This window comes from Quercus robur, chromosome 2 (genome assembly GCF_932294415.1).
Source record: "Quercus robur chromosome 2, dhQueRobu3.1, whole genome shotgun sequence".
NCBI lineage: Eukaryota > Viridiplantae > Streptophyta > Magnoliopsida > Fagales > Fagaceae > Quercus > Quercus robur.
The window spans coordinates 59,035,926-59,053,976 of NC_065535.1; the positions used below are offsets into that span (position 1 = coordinate 59,035,926).

An 18,051-nucleotide genomic window follows, 5' to 3' on the forward strand; every position below is an offset into this window, starting at 1 on the left:
TTCAAGTTAAGTATTGAAGTCATGCAAGTCTGACCAAGAAACAAGTGAAGGAAGTGCTGTTCATTAAAACTCGACAGCAATCTCAACAGAAAGACTTCTATCGGGATTTAATGTTGAAGCTCGATAGAAGCTTGACGGAAGCTGTATCTGTCGAGAATTACGAAATCAGATTTTTCAGATCTGATTACACGCATATCCTTAAGTATTTATGTAGGGTTTCTTTTCTCACAACCTTAGACATATATAAGGATTATTTTAAGAGCCGTCACGAGGTGATTCAAAGTGATAATACATGCATATTGTGATCGGAGGCAAAAATTGCTCTAGTTCATCATTCTCTCTGTAGAAGCTATTACGTCTTTACGCCAAAGGTTTTGTGACCAAGAAGTTTCCTGATCTTTATTATTGATGAACTGAAAAACTTTGTAACCAACAATCTTTCTCAAGTTGGTAAGTTAGTCACGTACTGGAATCCATGTATCATTGATTAGTCACATACTGGAATTCGTGCATTGAAAGGAGAGATTGTCGCTACAATACAAGTTCAATTGGATATTGGGGTAAGAATTCAACTGTATGTTGGTATTTCAAGATAGGCCAAAGGGTTTGGTAAAGTTCCTTATACTCATAATCGCTTGTGATTGATAATAGTGGATTCTTGGGACTGGTGACCTTAAATTCACCCGGTGGGGTTTTGCCTCGGTTGTTTTCCCCATTCGTAAACAAATCACCCGTGTCAAATTTATTTTTCACTGCATTTAGTTATTTGGTGATTTGTTTGTGCTGCCACGCTATTGCATGTAATTTGACTAATTAATTAACTTGGGTAATTAATTAATTTGTAAATGGTCAATTCATTTTAACCCAATATATAAAATTAGACTTTCGCCCCTAACAATATCATTGATTCTTTTAAGAGTAATACTATAGTCACAAACTTTTCTACAATATTTTTACAAAGTGTTGAGATAGCAAATTCTTATTGGTTTGTATTTGAGTTCGCCACTTATATCATTTTTTTATTTACCAATACCACTCATCACATAATTAATTTATAAAACAAGTTTGTATCCTTAACATTTTTCTCTTTTTAAAGGCCATAAAAAATTTATAGATCTAAAAATCTAAAACAAAATATACAAGGCCAAAAACATTAGCGCAACAACAAAAATTACCTATAGCAAAACTAAAAAAATTAAGTCCAGTGAACAAATTTTACCCAAAACAAACAACCTGACTCTTTAAAAAAAATTTAGCAAAATAATTTTGTCTTACCTAGTAGCAAACACACACATCAAAGACAACCAAAAAAAAAAAAAAAAAAAAAAAAAAAAAAACAAAACCCTCAACGTCTAAGCAGTGAAGTTAGAGGCTGGAGTTACTGCACGTAACCAGTAGTAGAGCTGCCCCCTCACTCCAAATCCTGCCTCCGTCATTGATAAATAGAATGACACAACACATGTCCAAAAATAACCATGTATTAAAATTATGTCTCGTCCAATGATCCATTGCAATTGACGGAAGTCTTACCCTTTCCAAAAAAAAAAAATTCAATGTCTTTTGAATTAACCCTTGATTTATTAAAGCAAGTGAAAAAAAAATGGCTTTCAACAATGGCATTGCTCTTAACCCATGACAGATATAGTCATATTGATCCATGCCAACGTCAAGCATATGTAATGTAACTTTAATAATAATATTAAGGACAAAATGCAAAACACCCTTTGGGGCTTGGACTAGGTGCAAAAACATATTTGGAGTTTCAATTCTTCCTTATAACTCCTTCATGTATTTATATCTGCCAAATTAACCATTGGGACTAGCTTTTATTAGCTTCTTTGGACGGTAAAATCACGTGATCATCATGTGACCACATTAAGAAGATTCACCAACTTATTATGTCATTGCTTATGTGATGGTTAGGTCATTTTTCCGTCCAAAGAAGTTAGCAAAAGTTAGTCACATGGGTTAATTAGAAGGATATAGAAACCTTAAGAAGTTATAAGGAAGAATTAAAACTCTAGGGGTTGATTTTGCCACTGGCCCAAACCCCAAGAGTGTTTTTGCACTTAGGCCTAATTTTAATAATAAAAGGTCCATCATAATTTCTAATATTCCATTCTGCACCTGGCTAAGGCACTTTCTTTTTACTCCAATGAATGAGAGTTCAAGGTAGCCAGATTACTCTCAACCAAAAAAAAAAAACGAGGTAGCCTAGATTACTCTTATTTTTTCTTGGGTGTTTTTTTTTTTTGGGGGTGGGGGGTGGGGGGGGGGGGGGGGGGGGTGGTGTGGTGGGGTGGTGCGGGGGAGGTATGTTGGGGATTCACAATCTGCAGTACTAGGAAAATTGAATTAGTAACATGCCTCATAAAACTTTGTTATACATAACTCATAGATTGGATTACCATATGTCATGCAAAAAAGTCATGTATCTGTGTGTATGTATTAACTTCTCGAGAAGGTTGTTAGTCTCTTAGTCTCCTATGCATACCTTTTGCTTTAAAAAAAAAAAAAAAAAAAAGGAAAAAAAAATCTATCTGTTTCTATTTCTATATATATGGAAAGTTTTGAGCCCCTCAAATTGCGCATTTTTATTTATTTAACTTTTAATTGTTCAAACAACAATTAAGGTGAAGCAGTCAAAGCCTCTTCCCAAACTGTACAAGCTTCTTCCAAAGCATACAGCTGATTCTTTCCTTTCCTTGGGTTTATGGTCATCCACCAGGAGTTTCGGGTTTAGCTATACCTACTATTTCTTTTTTGGGGTCAATATTAGCAATGCAGAACCGCTAGAAATGTGTGAAGTGTATGGCTAACTTCTTGAATTAACAAAAAAATTTATTAATAAATACAGTTACAATAATGAAGCAAATCAAGAAAGAATTGACTCCATTAACAACCAGTTATAAATCTTTTTTTGGATTACACCCCTTATCTCAAGTTTTGGATCGAACTAAACTCTAAGAACCTTCTAAAATTTGCAGGTCATATGGATATTTGCATTTCTTAAGGGGGGTACTTGGGGTTGTTTTTTAGATTTTGTATCTGCTTAACCAAGTTGTATGAGTCAAACACCTTTGTTATTTTCACTTTTCACCGGAAAACTAGATATGTTGCCACTTATTTGTTTAAATTGTTAGCTTTATACCGTTCTAAGTCATATTTTGGGGCAAAGCTATGGACAGAAACTGCCATTAGAAGCTTTTTAATGTTCTTGAATGTCACTTAGCTTGTTTATGCAATTGTTGTACCTTTTTCACTTAGGTTTTAGATACATGTAATATGTAAACGATAGCTTGGAAAACCTTGTGCTAAATATACAGCAATCACAAGATCGGCTCTACGGTCTAGCAAATGCTCCAAACAAAGCCAAGACATGGTTCAAGGTTGCTATAGGAATATAATTTCGCACCATATAATTTACATTGTGTTATCCATTTATTCTGCTGCATCAGAAAGCTTGCACTTAGAATTTTCTGAGTACAGTCTTTATGTGCATCTATACATGTGGTATGTATGTGAAAAAGAAAAAGAAAATCATCTCTTCTTCTTTACAGCACCCAGACAATGGTCTTTCCACAACACTTTGTTTATTTTGTTCTTTTGACCAAAAAAATCCCCCTTGGGTCACCACCCCATTCTTCAAACACAACCAGTAGGTTCCCACTAGGGTTCAGCCATGAATGCGGAACATGGTACCTGGAATTAGTAGCCTCATTAGAAACCATTTTCAAATTTAAGATGTGGAAGCAATAATGGATGATATTGAAACAAATTAAAATTAGTCTCACCATTTTTGGGTCGGCATTCCACAACCACTTAGGCATTTGTTTTCCTTAAATATGCCTGTGTAACTGCATGTGCCACAGGAACCAGATGCTTTACTTGCAGCAAAGTGGCGCCCAATGCTTTGGCCATTTATCCATATCTCACCTTTTCCCATGCTACTCATATCTAGAGCCAATGGCTCAGTTCCTCCTGGTGCATCAAAAGTAGTCTGCAAATTCCCACCATCAAGTCAAGATTTCTTTAAAAGAAGTTTGCATATTTTTGTCCCAAAAAATTCTTGAAGAGAATTGGAAAGGGTATAAGTTGGATGGTTCTCACCTTATACCAAGTCAGAGGGTATTTGATGGTCAATGAAGATCCGCCCGCCCACTTGACAGAGGAGCTTCCTTGGAATGAATAAAGATTTAAAGTTTCACCTGCTAGACCTTTCTGCTCAAAACCAAGCACACCAGTGAGTACTTAGCATGACTTGCTGCCTATCATTGTCCTAATTCTTCTACTTATTTGTTTTTGTTAACAATTATCGCAACATCATTAATCATACATAATATGATTTCATGTACTAATTGTGTGGATTTATAATCTGTTATAGTTGTTTGTTGAATGACATTGTGTATTGCTTTCATCTTAGCATGTTTGCTTCAGAAAAATTTATTATCCAAATCATTCTAAAAGTTACCATCGAGTGCTCTTCTTTTCTTTATGCCTCAACAATGATCTGATTCTCATTTACTTACTAAAAAAAACAGTGATCTGATTCTCTTTTGAATTTATGTTCTTATTTACTACTTGGGTTGTGAACAATTCACACTTCTTGTAACTTTGAATTCCAGATTTTTAAGTGTGATGTTTGAGAACAGTACAGCAGGATTGAGGAAACTAACCTTGTAGGACCACTTCCATTTAGACATGTCCCATGTTCCTGTATTGAGACCGCCCAAGGTGACTGGGCCAAGAACCCCGACATTCCATTGATCAAAATGCAGGCCAATATTCTGAAATTAATCAAATATAGAGACCAGAAAAGTATAACAGTTAGGTTTCTTGGCATCAAGAATAAAGAAGTAGACTTATCAGGAATGCAAATACTGACCGCGAGACCAACACCTGCACTTAACAAAGCAATCTTGTTGATACCGGCTTTCAGGTTCACCTTGCTACTAAATGTTAGTCTTGGATCTGCATTACTCCCATATGCAGTTCCTGTCAAAGAGTATAAAAACCCGTAAGTTAAAGGATGATGATGAGTAGGTTAAACTCAGGTACACTCAGCTTTATTTGCCAAAAGCTTTGCTTGTGTTGCCAGGATGTATACCAATTGATTGACCATTGACAAAAACTTGCAAAGCATGGCCTGCTGATTTAACAGTGAGGACAGGAAGGTTTCCTGTCTTTAGAAATCCTTCATTGGCTCCTATGGTGACACTGTTGCAGCAAAAGAAGATCCAAAAGTGATAAGCAATAACTACAATTTGATAGTTTAGCAACTCTCAAAATGTATTCTGATCAAAATTTCAAAGAGCACCATGATTAGTAGGTAACTACAGTACTCACTCTGTCATGTACCACAAATAGTCTGTGGTGTCCCAGGTGACACTTATTTGCTCCTTTAACCCATTTGCTGTGAATGCATTCTTATCATTAGCAGTGGCAATTCTCTCCGTGTATGACTGCCACCTGAATGCACCACCCGAAGCCACCATTTTCAAATGCAAGCCATTGATATTAACCTGAATACAAAATTTGATCTGATGTGAAGGAGTGTACTTAGGAAATTAAATACTATAAGAAGATAATCTAAGGACAAGAGCTAGAATTTGTATTTTGCAATGTGGAAGGCATTGAGTCACAAGTTGCAAAACTATAGATGATCATTATTAGTTACTTATGTTCCAGAAAAGATTGTCTCCACATAACTTGAAGTTTTCTCATTTGCTTACCTTTGCAGTGTTAAAACTTTCAGTTCTGCAGTCAGGAAGAATGCTGACAGACCAGGGTGGCAGATCATATTGACCATTTCCAAACCTCACTTTTACCGAATATGTTGGGTCATAGTTTGATAGGAATGCAGCGCAAACCCCAGATTTTGACTTGAAAACATGAGCCTTTCAATGATTAGAATTGAGAACTCAAGTTAGTTTTAAGAAGAACTAGAAATCAGAACATTAACTGTGACAAAACTCCTTGCTTTATAAACACAAGATAGCACAAAAAGTGTTTTATATTCAGGGTAGCTAATATAGAAGAAAACCTCTTGATTCTTCCCTAGTGATGCCACAATGGGATTGTTGGAGACTAGAGCTGGTTCAGCTAGCTTGATGGCTCTATGCAAATTTCTCAAATGTGTAAATTTTGGTTCCCTAGGTAGACCTGCCATGACATATTTTAGATGATCAACTTAAAATATAGCACAAAAAAATTCTGCAGGAGTACTCCAATGCTGTAGATTACTGTTCCTGAACACTCACCATATTCATCAATTGGAGCATCATAATCATAACTAGTTGCAATAAAAGGACCCCCAGAAGTCCTGCCGAAGTTTGTTCCTCCATGATACTATAATAAAAAAGGGCAAAAAAAAATTAAAGCATGATTTCATTTAATTCAAATCACACTTTTTTTTTTGGAGAGAAATTCAAATCACATTAAATTAAATTATAATCAGAAATATTTGGAAGGATTGACTTACCATATAATAATTAAAAAATGAACCATTATTTTGTATGAACCTTGTCACTGCATATGCCAAGTCTTCTACCGGTCTATATGGAACTGGATCACCAAAGCTTGAAAACCTAGATGAAAAATTATATTTACAAAGGACTTTAATGACTAATTAATGTCATTATAATTTCTAGATAGGTTGGAAACCAATGACATAATAAATTAATAATTGAAGAAAATAATTGAACCATATTGGAGACATCTTTGTGAGTGTGACTTACCAACCAGTCCAAACTTCTGTCCACATTTTGGGTTTGTAGTTTTTATTTGGCAAGAAATTTTCACAATAGAAACCATTGCAGGCGTTTATCTGTAATACCAATACAAAAAAATGGGCTTAATAGAAAAAACCATAATTTTCTTATTTCGCTAATGTGGACTAGACGTGACACCTTATTTAAAAAATTTAATGATACGAAATTAAATGCATTTTTAAATTTCTAATTCATGGTAATCTGAATCATGAAATGAATCAAGTTTAAATAGAGAAGATTCTTATAAAAAATTCTTACGATTGGATCAGGTGCATCCGCTTGCTTGCACATGACCCAAGGGACTCCAGTGCCTAAACCCACAGCCATTCCTGCTGCCCAATTCGTATAATCTACTCCAGGACGACCAATTTGATATTCCACTAGTTCATACTCATTCTCTATCTGTCATAAAAATGTAGTGGATAAGGTTTATTAGAAAAGCTTTGCACCGTTATAAAATATTAATAAATAAATAAAAACCATAAATGAACCACTTCCAAAGAAAAAGAAAATCTGATTTAGTGAAACAATTTACAAGTTTCTAAAAAATTGTAAGAGCATTCGCATCGATTCGTGTAAAAATTTCTGTTTATTTTAGTATAAGAACTTTCTTTTTCTATTTTACATACTTAGGGTCCATTTCGATACCGCTTATTTTGCTAAAAATTGAAAACACTGTAGCAAAATAATTTTTAAATGTGTGAATAATGCTGTGGGACCCATTTTTAATAAAAGTTTTGTTAAAAAAAAGATTTATGGGTCCTGTAAACAGTGCACGGGACCCACTGGAACTCAGTTAACGCTCTTCTAAAAAAAAAAAAAAAAGATGAAACGCTAGACATGGGATCCAAACGAGTACTTAATTTTCAAAAAACTCTACATCAGATTATCTATTTTACATTACATTTCATTTAAATATTAATTAAAAAAAATTAGTTGTTTTTTTTTTTTTTTTTACACACAACAATTACCATTCACTTTTTTCCTTTATCCTCGAGATTTATAAAGAAAAAAATAAATAATTAAATATAAAATTAATAGTGTCAGTGTAAATTTACATAGATTGATTTGATTAATTTTTTGACATAACTATGTAAATTTTACACATTTTTCTATTATACACGAACTGATCTGAATGCCCTAAAAGGAGCACTATCTATCTTGATATACATACATGCACAAATATACATACACATACATACATACATATGTGTGTGTATATATATATATATATATATATATAAATAAAATAGTTGACTAAAAGGATTGAAACTTGACTGTACTTTTCCCCTTCAAAATCAATCTTTTTCAATCTTCGTAATTAAAAGCAATAATTTTGATGAGGTTTCGTAAGGATTATGTGCAGTTGTGCACGAGAGGGCATCATAATATCATTTACACAATCATGAAAAGCAGGTGGCTATATTATAAAACTGGCCTAACGTAGCAATAAATATATGATAATAAGATTGGTAGTCTACCGATCGAATATATTTTTTCTCTCTTCTACGTCTAAAATTCGTTCACAACCAATAGATTCAATACTACAGACAAAGCTGGATATATTTGTTATTATTGTTCACACAAAATAATTATTAATATCATACCTGGCTTAGAATTATGGGGCCGCCTTGAGGTTCAAACAATTTTTCTGCCTTCATCATATTGACAATCTTCTTTGTGAACCTTTGCATTTCCGCCTACAATTTTAGAATATCATACACAAAATAAATTAAAATCATAGTTAGTTGACTGTTTATATATTACAGATATCAAACAAGTTTGGACTCTGATACATTATTAGAAGTAATGTTCCAAACTTTAGTAGAATGAAAATTTCAATTACTATTATTTATTACAATTTACATATTATAATATTTTTGTAAGGGTAGAACTTAGGAAGAGTACTTAAATGCTGAATATTAAGAAATTTTTTTTTTAAAGAATAGCACTTAAAGTATTGTATTTAAGTTTTATCATTTTTGTAATATGATATCAATATTATGTCCCGACTTTAATTTTAACCTACATAAATCATTCGGTTAAAAAAACAAAAAAAAAACTAACCTTGAATGGGGCATTGTCGGTTCTAAATGAAATTCCAGGAATGTACTTCAACCAAGTAGGAAAGCCCCTAAACATTTAAAAACAGGTTGGTCAGAATAAGAATGAATAATAAACTAATTAAAACCTGTCACAAAATTTTATTCTATGCTTTTAATTTTTTGTAGCTATGTGTCATATAATTATATATGTAACTACTGTTATGTCTCTTACCCCAAATTCCATTCAGCACATACGTAAGGACCAATGCGAAGATGCACATAAAGGCCTGCACTCTGGACTTGTTTTATGAAGCCAACTAGATCATACCTTCCCTGGAAATTGTACTGGAAAGCATAGAAACAAAAATATATATTAAGAAAGACATTAACTTTTATTTAAAACTCCGGTTAATGCTCTTTAAGACATTTGTTGATGGACCATATTTCAAAAAAAGCTTGAATACCACTTTTATTGAAAATATAGAAAGTTGTCGATAAGTTACTTTTTTTCTTTCCTTACAACAAATTTCTAAAAGATTTTTCTAAATCTATGTGCATCCATTAACTTTTTTCCTTTATTTGATATAAAAAATAGATAAAATTATAACACATATGCTCTTGATTTATACTTGTCCACGAGAAGGCTCATGTCCATTCCAGAAAACATAGGTCTGGATAACATCCAAGCCTCCATCTTTAGCTTTCTGAATTAGACCAGGCCACATCTGTAACCACAAAGAAAACCATATATCAATGTCTTTTTAAGGGTATAATATATACACACATATACATACATATGAATATATTAACACACACATATTGATATATATAACCAATGCAGTATAAAAGAAGAAGAAGAAGTTTGCATATATTGGTACCTCAGGAGTGCTTCTTGGGTAGTGAATAGAGCCTGAAATGAGAATTCTTCTTTTTCCATCGATGAGGATAGCTTTGTTATCGTAAGAGACTGTGGCTTTTACGGCCAAAACATATGAGAAAATTATTAGTAGAAAAAGCACGTTGGTTCTCAATGCTTGTGACGCCATAACTTTTGAATCCATCATCATCCTCTGACAGCCTTAAGTTTTTGTTTATATTGGTATAGAAACCACAACAAAAGCAGAGATATATATAGCTAGGAAAATAATTGTCTTGTTCTATTTGTGTACGTATTAATATTTGTGTATTGGAAATGGAGAGAGCGAGCTGTGTATTTATGACGAGTAATGACAATGAGTGATTAGGGGCCAAGTTTTCTGCTATGTTGATTTCTTTTGATAGTCCACCGGATGTGGTGGTGAATTTGCTTGCTCTTGATAGGGCAGCAACCTCTTGTAATAGACTTATTGCTGTGGTTGGTTAGTGTTTTTTTAATATATTATCCCTTTAACAAAAAAAAAAAGACAATGAGTGATTAGGATGCCTGAGCGAATTTAGGTTTGTTTTTACTCAGCTTATTTTAGATTTTTTTTTTAAAAAGGTGAAATTTTAAAAAGTTAGTACATAAACTAAGTAAACTGATTGAAGTAACAAATTATGAGAGAAAATAGGGAGTTGGATAAAAAAAATTTATTTTTATTCTTCTTTTTCAATCCAATTGGAGGAATGTTGGCAGATCTTTCTATATGTGTGTGAGATCTAATTAAAAGCTAACGATACATATGGATAATTTTCTTACGTACCTTGCACCCAATTATTTGTAGGAAATTCTATCCTATAGCGTTTTTTTTAAGTCACTTTTCCCTATTTTTAAGCCAAGACTTAAAGATTTGCCCATTCAAAGGTTCTTCTCCACCTCAAAAAAAAAAAAAAAAAAAATCCTCCATTCCACACAAAATGAATAGAAAAACTTGGCTACAAAGACCGTATATGTTATTGTGAATCTGTTTGGGATCTGTTTATTTTGCTGAAATTGAAAACTTTTTTACTGAAAATATTGTAAATAAAGGTAAAAGTTAGTTGAAATAGTAAAGTGGGACCCATAAATAGTACCAAAAAGTGCAGTGGGGCCTATAAATAATAGCAAAAATAAGCTAAATAGTAAAATAAATTAGCCTTTTAATTTTTGCCAAACATACACTTAATCTCATCATCTCTATCATTAATTTGAAAAAAAAAATTGTACAGAGTACGTACCATTAAGTGGATTCTTTTTTAAACTTTAAAGTCTAAAGGTCCATTTAGATAGAACTAATTTTTTCTAGAAACTGAAAATTGAAAACACTGTAGCAAAATAAATTTTAAATATGTGAATAGTGTCGTGAGACCCATTTTTAATGAAAAAGTGGCTGAAAAGTGGAATTTGTGGTCAAAATCTGTGGCTAAAAAAAAAAAAAAAAAAAAAAGAGAGAAAGAGAGAGAGAGAAAACGTGCAAATAAGAAAACGCAGACGCGCAACGTGGATCCAAACCCCACCTAAATCTACACAGATAAAAATTAATTTATTACATGGTTCAATAAATTAATATCACTATAATACAAATGAGTTGATATAATATACATCAAATTATTAGTTAGTGTGATAATTTATAATAATTGATAAAGTAAGAGTTTGTATTAAAAAAAAATGTGATAACTCATTAATTAGTGTGGGATTGTTTGGGGGCCAGCTTAGTTTAGGCCTTGTGATGTGTTAGGGCTTGTGGACACAGCACTGTGCAGTCTTGTCCTATCAAGTTGTGTGCATTGTTATTGTGCAGTATTCTTTATTTTAAGATATAATGTGGCATTTTTAATACATTTTATTGATCAATAAAAATACTTAAATTTTTTTTAATTAAAATATATAGATAAATATTATATATATATATATATATAGAGAGAGAGAGAGAGAGAGAGAGAGAGAGAGAGAGAGAGAGAGAGAATATGTTAACATCACATAAAAAGATAGGCAATTAATCATTGGAGATATACATATTGAAAGGAAATCATTGGTTATTAATATAAAATACAAATTATTATTTTAATATAACATGAACAATCTTATCACGCAAGCATGCCATGGCCTAGGAGGTTATTTGGGCCCACATGCATGCTCACGTGCACGCCACATTGCCTTACCCCCACCCTTCAGCCAAATTGGCTCATGCTTTTTTTGCTTAAAATGTAAAATTAATGAAGAACAAGGTCATATAAAATACAATACGAGATAGAATAAAATGACAAAAAATAAATAAAATTTCCCATTGATGAGAATCATTAGGGTTGACTTCAATTTAATTAATATTATGTTTTTTTTTTTTTTTTAGGAAGAAGACTGCTTAACTTTTATTAAATAAAATTGGCTAAATCAGCCTAAAGTACAAAAGAAACCAATGGTGAAACACCCTTTATCCACACAATAAAGTCAAAGATATTTAAACATATCAAGCAAGACTATGAACAACCTTATTACATTCTCTTTTAATATAAGAGTAATGCAATTGATTAAAATAACTAGAACAACTGAGTTGGATATATTAGTATTGTTATATATGTTACATATGTGATATAATATTAGGGTTGGGTTTAAGTTTTACATGGCCGGTGTAAGTCTAAGTATAACTCTAAGCAATGTTACACAGTGATGGATCCATAGCGGGGCTAGTCCCCTTGGCCCAAAGAAAAAAAATGAGAAAAAAATTTGGGCCCCCTAGCCCAAAGAAAAAAAAAGGATTTTTTTTAATGATTATATATATATATATATATATATTTTTTTTTTTTTTTTTCCCTAGAGTTGTGCCTCACTCTTCCAAAAACTTAGACTCCATCTCTTTTAATTAGCCTAGTACAACTAGCAACTACCCAACTCAAAAACTTAACAAAAACAAAATTTTGAAATAAAAAATAAAAAATTACAATCAGCCCAATAGTAGAGTAGCATAAATTATAAGAATGAGAAATTATTGACTTTCTTTTTTTCTTTCCCTTTTTTTTCAAAAAAAAAAAAAAGAAAGCTGGCCAATAATTTTTTTTTTAAAAAAATAAAGAAAATACTATACATTTTAAAAGCAATAATAGTTTGATTTATGTAATAAAAAATTGGGTGCTGTTAACAGGTGCTATACAACACTCGTTAATGTGATAAAATTTAAAATAAGTTATTCACGTTTTTTTAGAGATATGAAAAAAACTGAATATGTATTAAATGCGTGTCAGTTTAGATGGAAAAAGTCAAATCATTTTGCAAAATTATAGTTGAAAAGTAAAAACTTTGCTAATTTCCTATGCAGGTGGGATTTGTGATAGATCATAAATTAACCATAGTTGGTTCATTAACAGGTACTGGCCGACACTTGTTAATGAACCACATCTGTTAACAAAGTCCTAAAAAATTTATATCCAAATGGGAGTTGCGTATTTAATATCCCAATAACGTGGCAAGAAGCAGATCATATATATATATATATATATATATATATATATATATGTATGTATGTATTTAAAGAACTTTTCAAACTTTTCATAGAGCCATTTTACGTATATGTGATTACACCAATACTAGATAGCAACATTATTTATCTCTGACAACAATCATTCATCTTCCATGAAAACGAAAGTTTTTTTTTTTTTTTTTTCATTTTACTACAAGGATTGTAATCCTACCATTCATATGATAATGATATACACCCAAAAGTCTTAAATGCATGTGGGGTTGTATAAATGAGTTAGATTCTGCAGAAGAATAGCCACTATATCCTAAAATTGCATTATCGCTAAGCTCTATATGTATTGGACCCCTATACTTGAAATTTTCCATGTTTGAGTTAATGCAGTTTACAACTACAAATAGCCATATGGGACACACATAATGCCACAGGAATATACCTATGGTGTGTACGTACGTTGATTAAAAGCCTAACCCTAAATAATTTCCACAGATAAAAACCTATATATCCACCAAATAGAAAGCAAAGAAAGGAACACCAATATTGCATTATGTGGGGGTATGCAATCTTGTCACCATTCCTGTATGAAACAAACAAGTTTTTCCTTGCTGCTCAGGGCAATAAAAGTTGCCCTACTACTTTCCCTACCATTAGAGCATTCGCACTTGGAATTGTAAATGCCATATCTAAGCTTCATTTAATATTTTTCCCTCAAAAACCTCCCACATCCGGAATGCTATATACCAAATATTGCAAAAAAATTTGCAATACTACTACAATGCAATTCTAAAGGTAGAATTGCATTGTAACAGTATTGTAAAAAATATATATATTTTATTCTCACCTGATGCGAAATTTCTCTCTCCTCTCTCTCATTATTTCTCTTCTCTTCTCTCTCTTTCTCATCTGCTATCTCCTCTCTTCAAACCCAAACACCATCCTCCTCCCAACATAAACATCACACATCATAGTGGCTCATTTTTTATGGTGGGTTGCGATCTGGTGGGTTCTGTGGTTGCTTTTTTTTTTTTTTTTTTTTGGCATGGGTCACAGCAAGGTCAATGTTTCTGGGTTTTTGGTATGAGGCTGGGTTTCTGTTGGCGAGTCCGGCGTTGGTTGTGGGTTGATGGTGGTGGTTTTGGTTGTGTTGATGGTGGTGGTTGGATGAGAGTTTTAATTTTGGTTGGGTTGATGGTGGTGGTGGTGGTGGCGGCTTGGTGGTGATGGTAGTGGGTAATTTATTGGGTAGTATAAATTATATTATTTTATTGTGTAGAAATATTATTTTAATGAGTAGAATATGAAGATATAAATTTGGGATGTTGAGAGTGATGTAAAATAGTACGGTATAAATGATAAAGTAGATTTTGAAATGGTAAAATAGAATAGTTTGAAGAAACCTGATGCAAATGCTCCTAGTACGATGGTCCGCACTCTATTAGCTAGCTAAACCTACAATGGGTGAAAGTGACCACGTGAATTTTGGGAGCCGCCACCAAAATTAAATTACAAAAATAAACAAATCTACACTTGTCATTTAATCGCAACATCTATTTCACATTTAGGATCTGTTTAGAATCCGCTTATTTTGTTAAAATTGAAAACATTTTACTAAAAGTATTGTAGATAAAAATAAAAATTAGATGAAATAGTATGGTGAGACTTATGAATAGTATCAAAAAGTGCAGTGAAACCCATAAATAATAGTAAAAATAAGTTAAACAGTAAAATAAATTAGCTTTTTAATTTTTGCCAAACACACACTTAATCTCATCATCTCTATCATTAATTTGAAATTTTTTTTGTACAGAGCACGTACCATTAATTTCACAATCAAGAATTGGACAAAACTAGTAGATCAAAAAAAAAAAAAAAAAGAATTGGACAAAACTACGTTCACAAATAATAGCAATTTCTATACTATACAATCTTTGGTGACAAAAATTGTTAGGCAGACCCAAAAAATTGTACAAATTATTGAATACTAGTAAGGTATTTGTCAACAGAAGTCATTATACACTTATTAAGGATCTAACTTCAAACAGGTTCACTTACATTGAGAAGTAGCAAAAACTAATAAATAAATATCTTCTAAATTGAAAATGGCTCATTCCTAATAAAAAATATCAATCAACTGTGTTATAAAATTCAACATTGATAAATGCATGCATCCGTTATGCAGGCGCTAATTGTAAAATAGCCTAATTTTTCCTTTTCCTTTCCCTTTCCCGCTCAAATAATCTTCACTTTTCACAAGTCCTTTAGCATGATCCACATGTACCACGGGAAAAGTAGCTCTATAAATTTTGAAAGACTCCCGCAAAATTACAAATATATGGGCACTTGACATTATCTATTTCACATTAAATGATGCTAGCTATTTGTGTGTACTGCATTTCAAGCTTGTTTTGTTGTTAACTTGGAAAAATAAATACAGATTTGACAACTGTGATTTGACAAGAGAAATGAAGATTTTTTTTTTTTTTTGGGTTGTAAAATGGAGACTTCATTAAAAAACGAAGATAAATTATGTTCACAAACTATGTGCAAATAAATATCAATAAATATCTTCATACATCATTTCTCCATCACTATTCTGTAATGTCCTTCATGACAAATTGTTTTGCATATGTGGAAAAATTTTATATTAATTTGTAAACAACAATGCCAAAGACAACATTAAATTTCACAGCTTGTTTAGTTGATTAGTGTTGAAATTACCATTGATATTGTTTTTATTATGTATAAATCACAATTTATCACATTAACAATTATGAAAAGTGTAATAAAAATTATTGTGTCATTAGACTTATAGATTTGTAAATAGCTTAGTTTTGGATTCAGGTAATTAAAAACTAATGTAGTTGCTATATCATCCGGTTTACACAAAGAACATGCATGTAATTCATCTATACGGATATAATTCTTCTAGTTGATCAGCATTGTTCTAAAAATCTCAAATAGAATTTTAAAGCATATATAATTTCTTGCCTATGTTTCATATAACCATAGAACTATATAGCTGTTTTTATTTCTTATAAGAAAATTTTGTACATTTTTAACCGTGAAAAGTTCAAACCATTATTGTATCACATATAGGAGTGGCAAATGGACGGGCTGGGTCATAAATGGGTGGGTGTGTAATTATTCATTTATCTATTTATGACCCGTTTATATATAAATTAATTATTCATTACCAACCCAACCCATTTAAATAGTAACCCACCCATTTAACCCAATATGACCCAAATATCTCTAAAACTACTTGAATACCCTCTTGACCTCTAAAATTATCAAAATAACCTTAAATACCTAAAATGATGCAAATACCCCTATACTTCCAAAATTACAAATATACCCTTAGACATCCAAAATTATCCCCAAAATCTCTAAAATGAGCAAAATACCCATGAAACATCTAAAATGACCAAAATACCCATGATTTCTCTAAAATCACCAAATATGCTTAAAAACCACTAAAATAATCAAAATACCTCCAAAATCTCTAAAATTAGCAAAATACCCCCCCAAAAACTCTAAATTGTCCCAAATATCCCCAAAACAAAAAAAAAGACCAAAATACCCCCAAAAACCTAAAAATAACTGAAATACCTCCGAAACCTTAAAATTACAAAAAATACCCTCGAAACCTAAAAGATGACTGAAATACCTCTGAAACTAAGAAAATTACTAAAATACCCCCAAAACTTAAAAAAATTACCAAATTACCTTGTAAAAAATGACTGAAATACCCCCCGAAACTTAGAAAATTACCAAAATACCCCCTAAACTTAAAAAATGACCAAAATACCTTGAAACCTAAAAAAATGACTAAAATACCCCTCGAAACCTAAAAAATGACCAAAATACCCCCAAAACCTATAAAATGACCAAAATATCTCCAAAACCTAAAAAATAACCAAAATACCCCTGAAACCTGAAAATTACCAAAATACACCATAAACCTAAAAAATTACCAAAATACCCCCTAAACCTAAAAAATGACAAAAATACCTCCAAAACCTAAAAAATGATTGAAATATCCTTGAAACCTAAAAAATTACCAAAATACCCCATAACCTAAAAAATAACCAAAATAACCCCAAAGCCTAAAAAAATTATCAATAAAATAGCCCCAAAACCTATAAAATGACCAAAATACCCCCAAAACCTTAAAAAATGACCGAAATACTCTCGAAACCTAAAAATTATCAAAATACCCCCAAAACCCAAAAATTACCAAAATACCCCTTAAACCTAAAAAATGACCGAAATACCTTTGAAACCTAAAAAATAACCAAAATGCCATTAAACTTAACAAATGATCGAAATACCCCAAAACCTAAAAAATGACCAAAATAACCCCAAAACCTAAAAAAAATGATAGATAAAAACCCCTGAAACCTAAATTATGACCAAAATAACCCTAAACATGTAAGGTGAACAAAGTACACCTGAAACATCTTAAGGTGGCGCCGCCCCTAGATCCAACACTCATTATAACTTATAATTAACTTCAAAGAAATTCATTTCGGACTGTCCTCAACTAAGAATACCAAGATATAGAGAACAAACTTGTACAAGAACTGGGATTCATTATAGATAGAGACAAAAATAAGCAGACTTTGAAGATATATTGCTTCACCATTTCAAAATGCAAATCTCACTAAGAGTTGAACTTTACTAGTTCATGCACCACTTCTTAATCAAATCTTCCACGTAACAAGCTTAATTTTAAAATTTTACCTTTTTTTTTTTAATTATTATTATTATTATTTTTAGCCACCATTTAAAAAGAAAAATCTTAGGAATGCAATTCCAAACCATCGTAAGCTCATTAGGTGTTCTAAATGGTAAATATTTAGTATT

General features: G+C 31.9%; 1 protein-coding gene across 1 annotated transcript; it reads right to left on the minus strand.

Moving 5' to 3' along the window:
- Positions 1–3,380: 3,380 nt before the first annotated feature.
- LOC126714227 (beta-galactosidase-like) lies at positions 3,381–10,015 on the minus strand. The gene is made up of 18 exons (XM_050414265.1): positions 9,694–10,015; positions 9,445–9,540; positions 9,048–9,160; positions 8,838–8,904; positions 8,378–8,470; positions 7,029–7,172; positions 6,738–6,826; positions 6,482–6,587; positions 6,261–6,348; positions 6,044–6,162; positions 5,733–5,897; positions 5,347–5,522; positions 5,108–5,217; positions 4,886–4,995; positions 4,677–4,787; positions 4,111–4,221; positions 3,795–4,000; positions 3,381–3,702 (listed from the first exon to the last, which is right to left on the minus strand). Exons 1-18 carry the CDS (start codon positions 9,880–9,882, stop codon positions 3,594–3,596), a joined length of 2,202 nt encoding a protein of 733 aa, XP_050270222.1. The 5' UTR covers positions 9,883–10,015; the 3' UTR covers positions 3,381–3,593.
- Between the last annotated feature and the right edge of the window lie 8,036 nt (positions 10,016–18,051).

Bases quoted from the DNA above. Each gene is read 5' to 3' on its own strand.
- LOC126714227 (XM_050414265.1), bottom strand. From the start codon at position 9,882: ATGATGATGGATTCAAAAGTTATGGCGTCACAAGCATTGAGAACCAAC. The intron at 9,161-9,444 runs GTATAAATCAAG...TATGCTTTCCAG, and splicing joins ATGAGCCTTCTCGTGGACAA to TACAATTTCCAGGGAAGGTA. The intron at 6,349-6,481 runs GTAAGTCAATCC...TTTTTATTATAG, and splicing joins CATTTTTTAATTATTATATG to TATCATGGAGGAACAAACTT.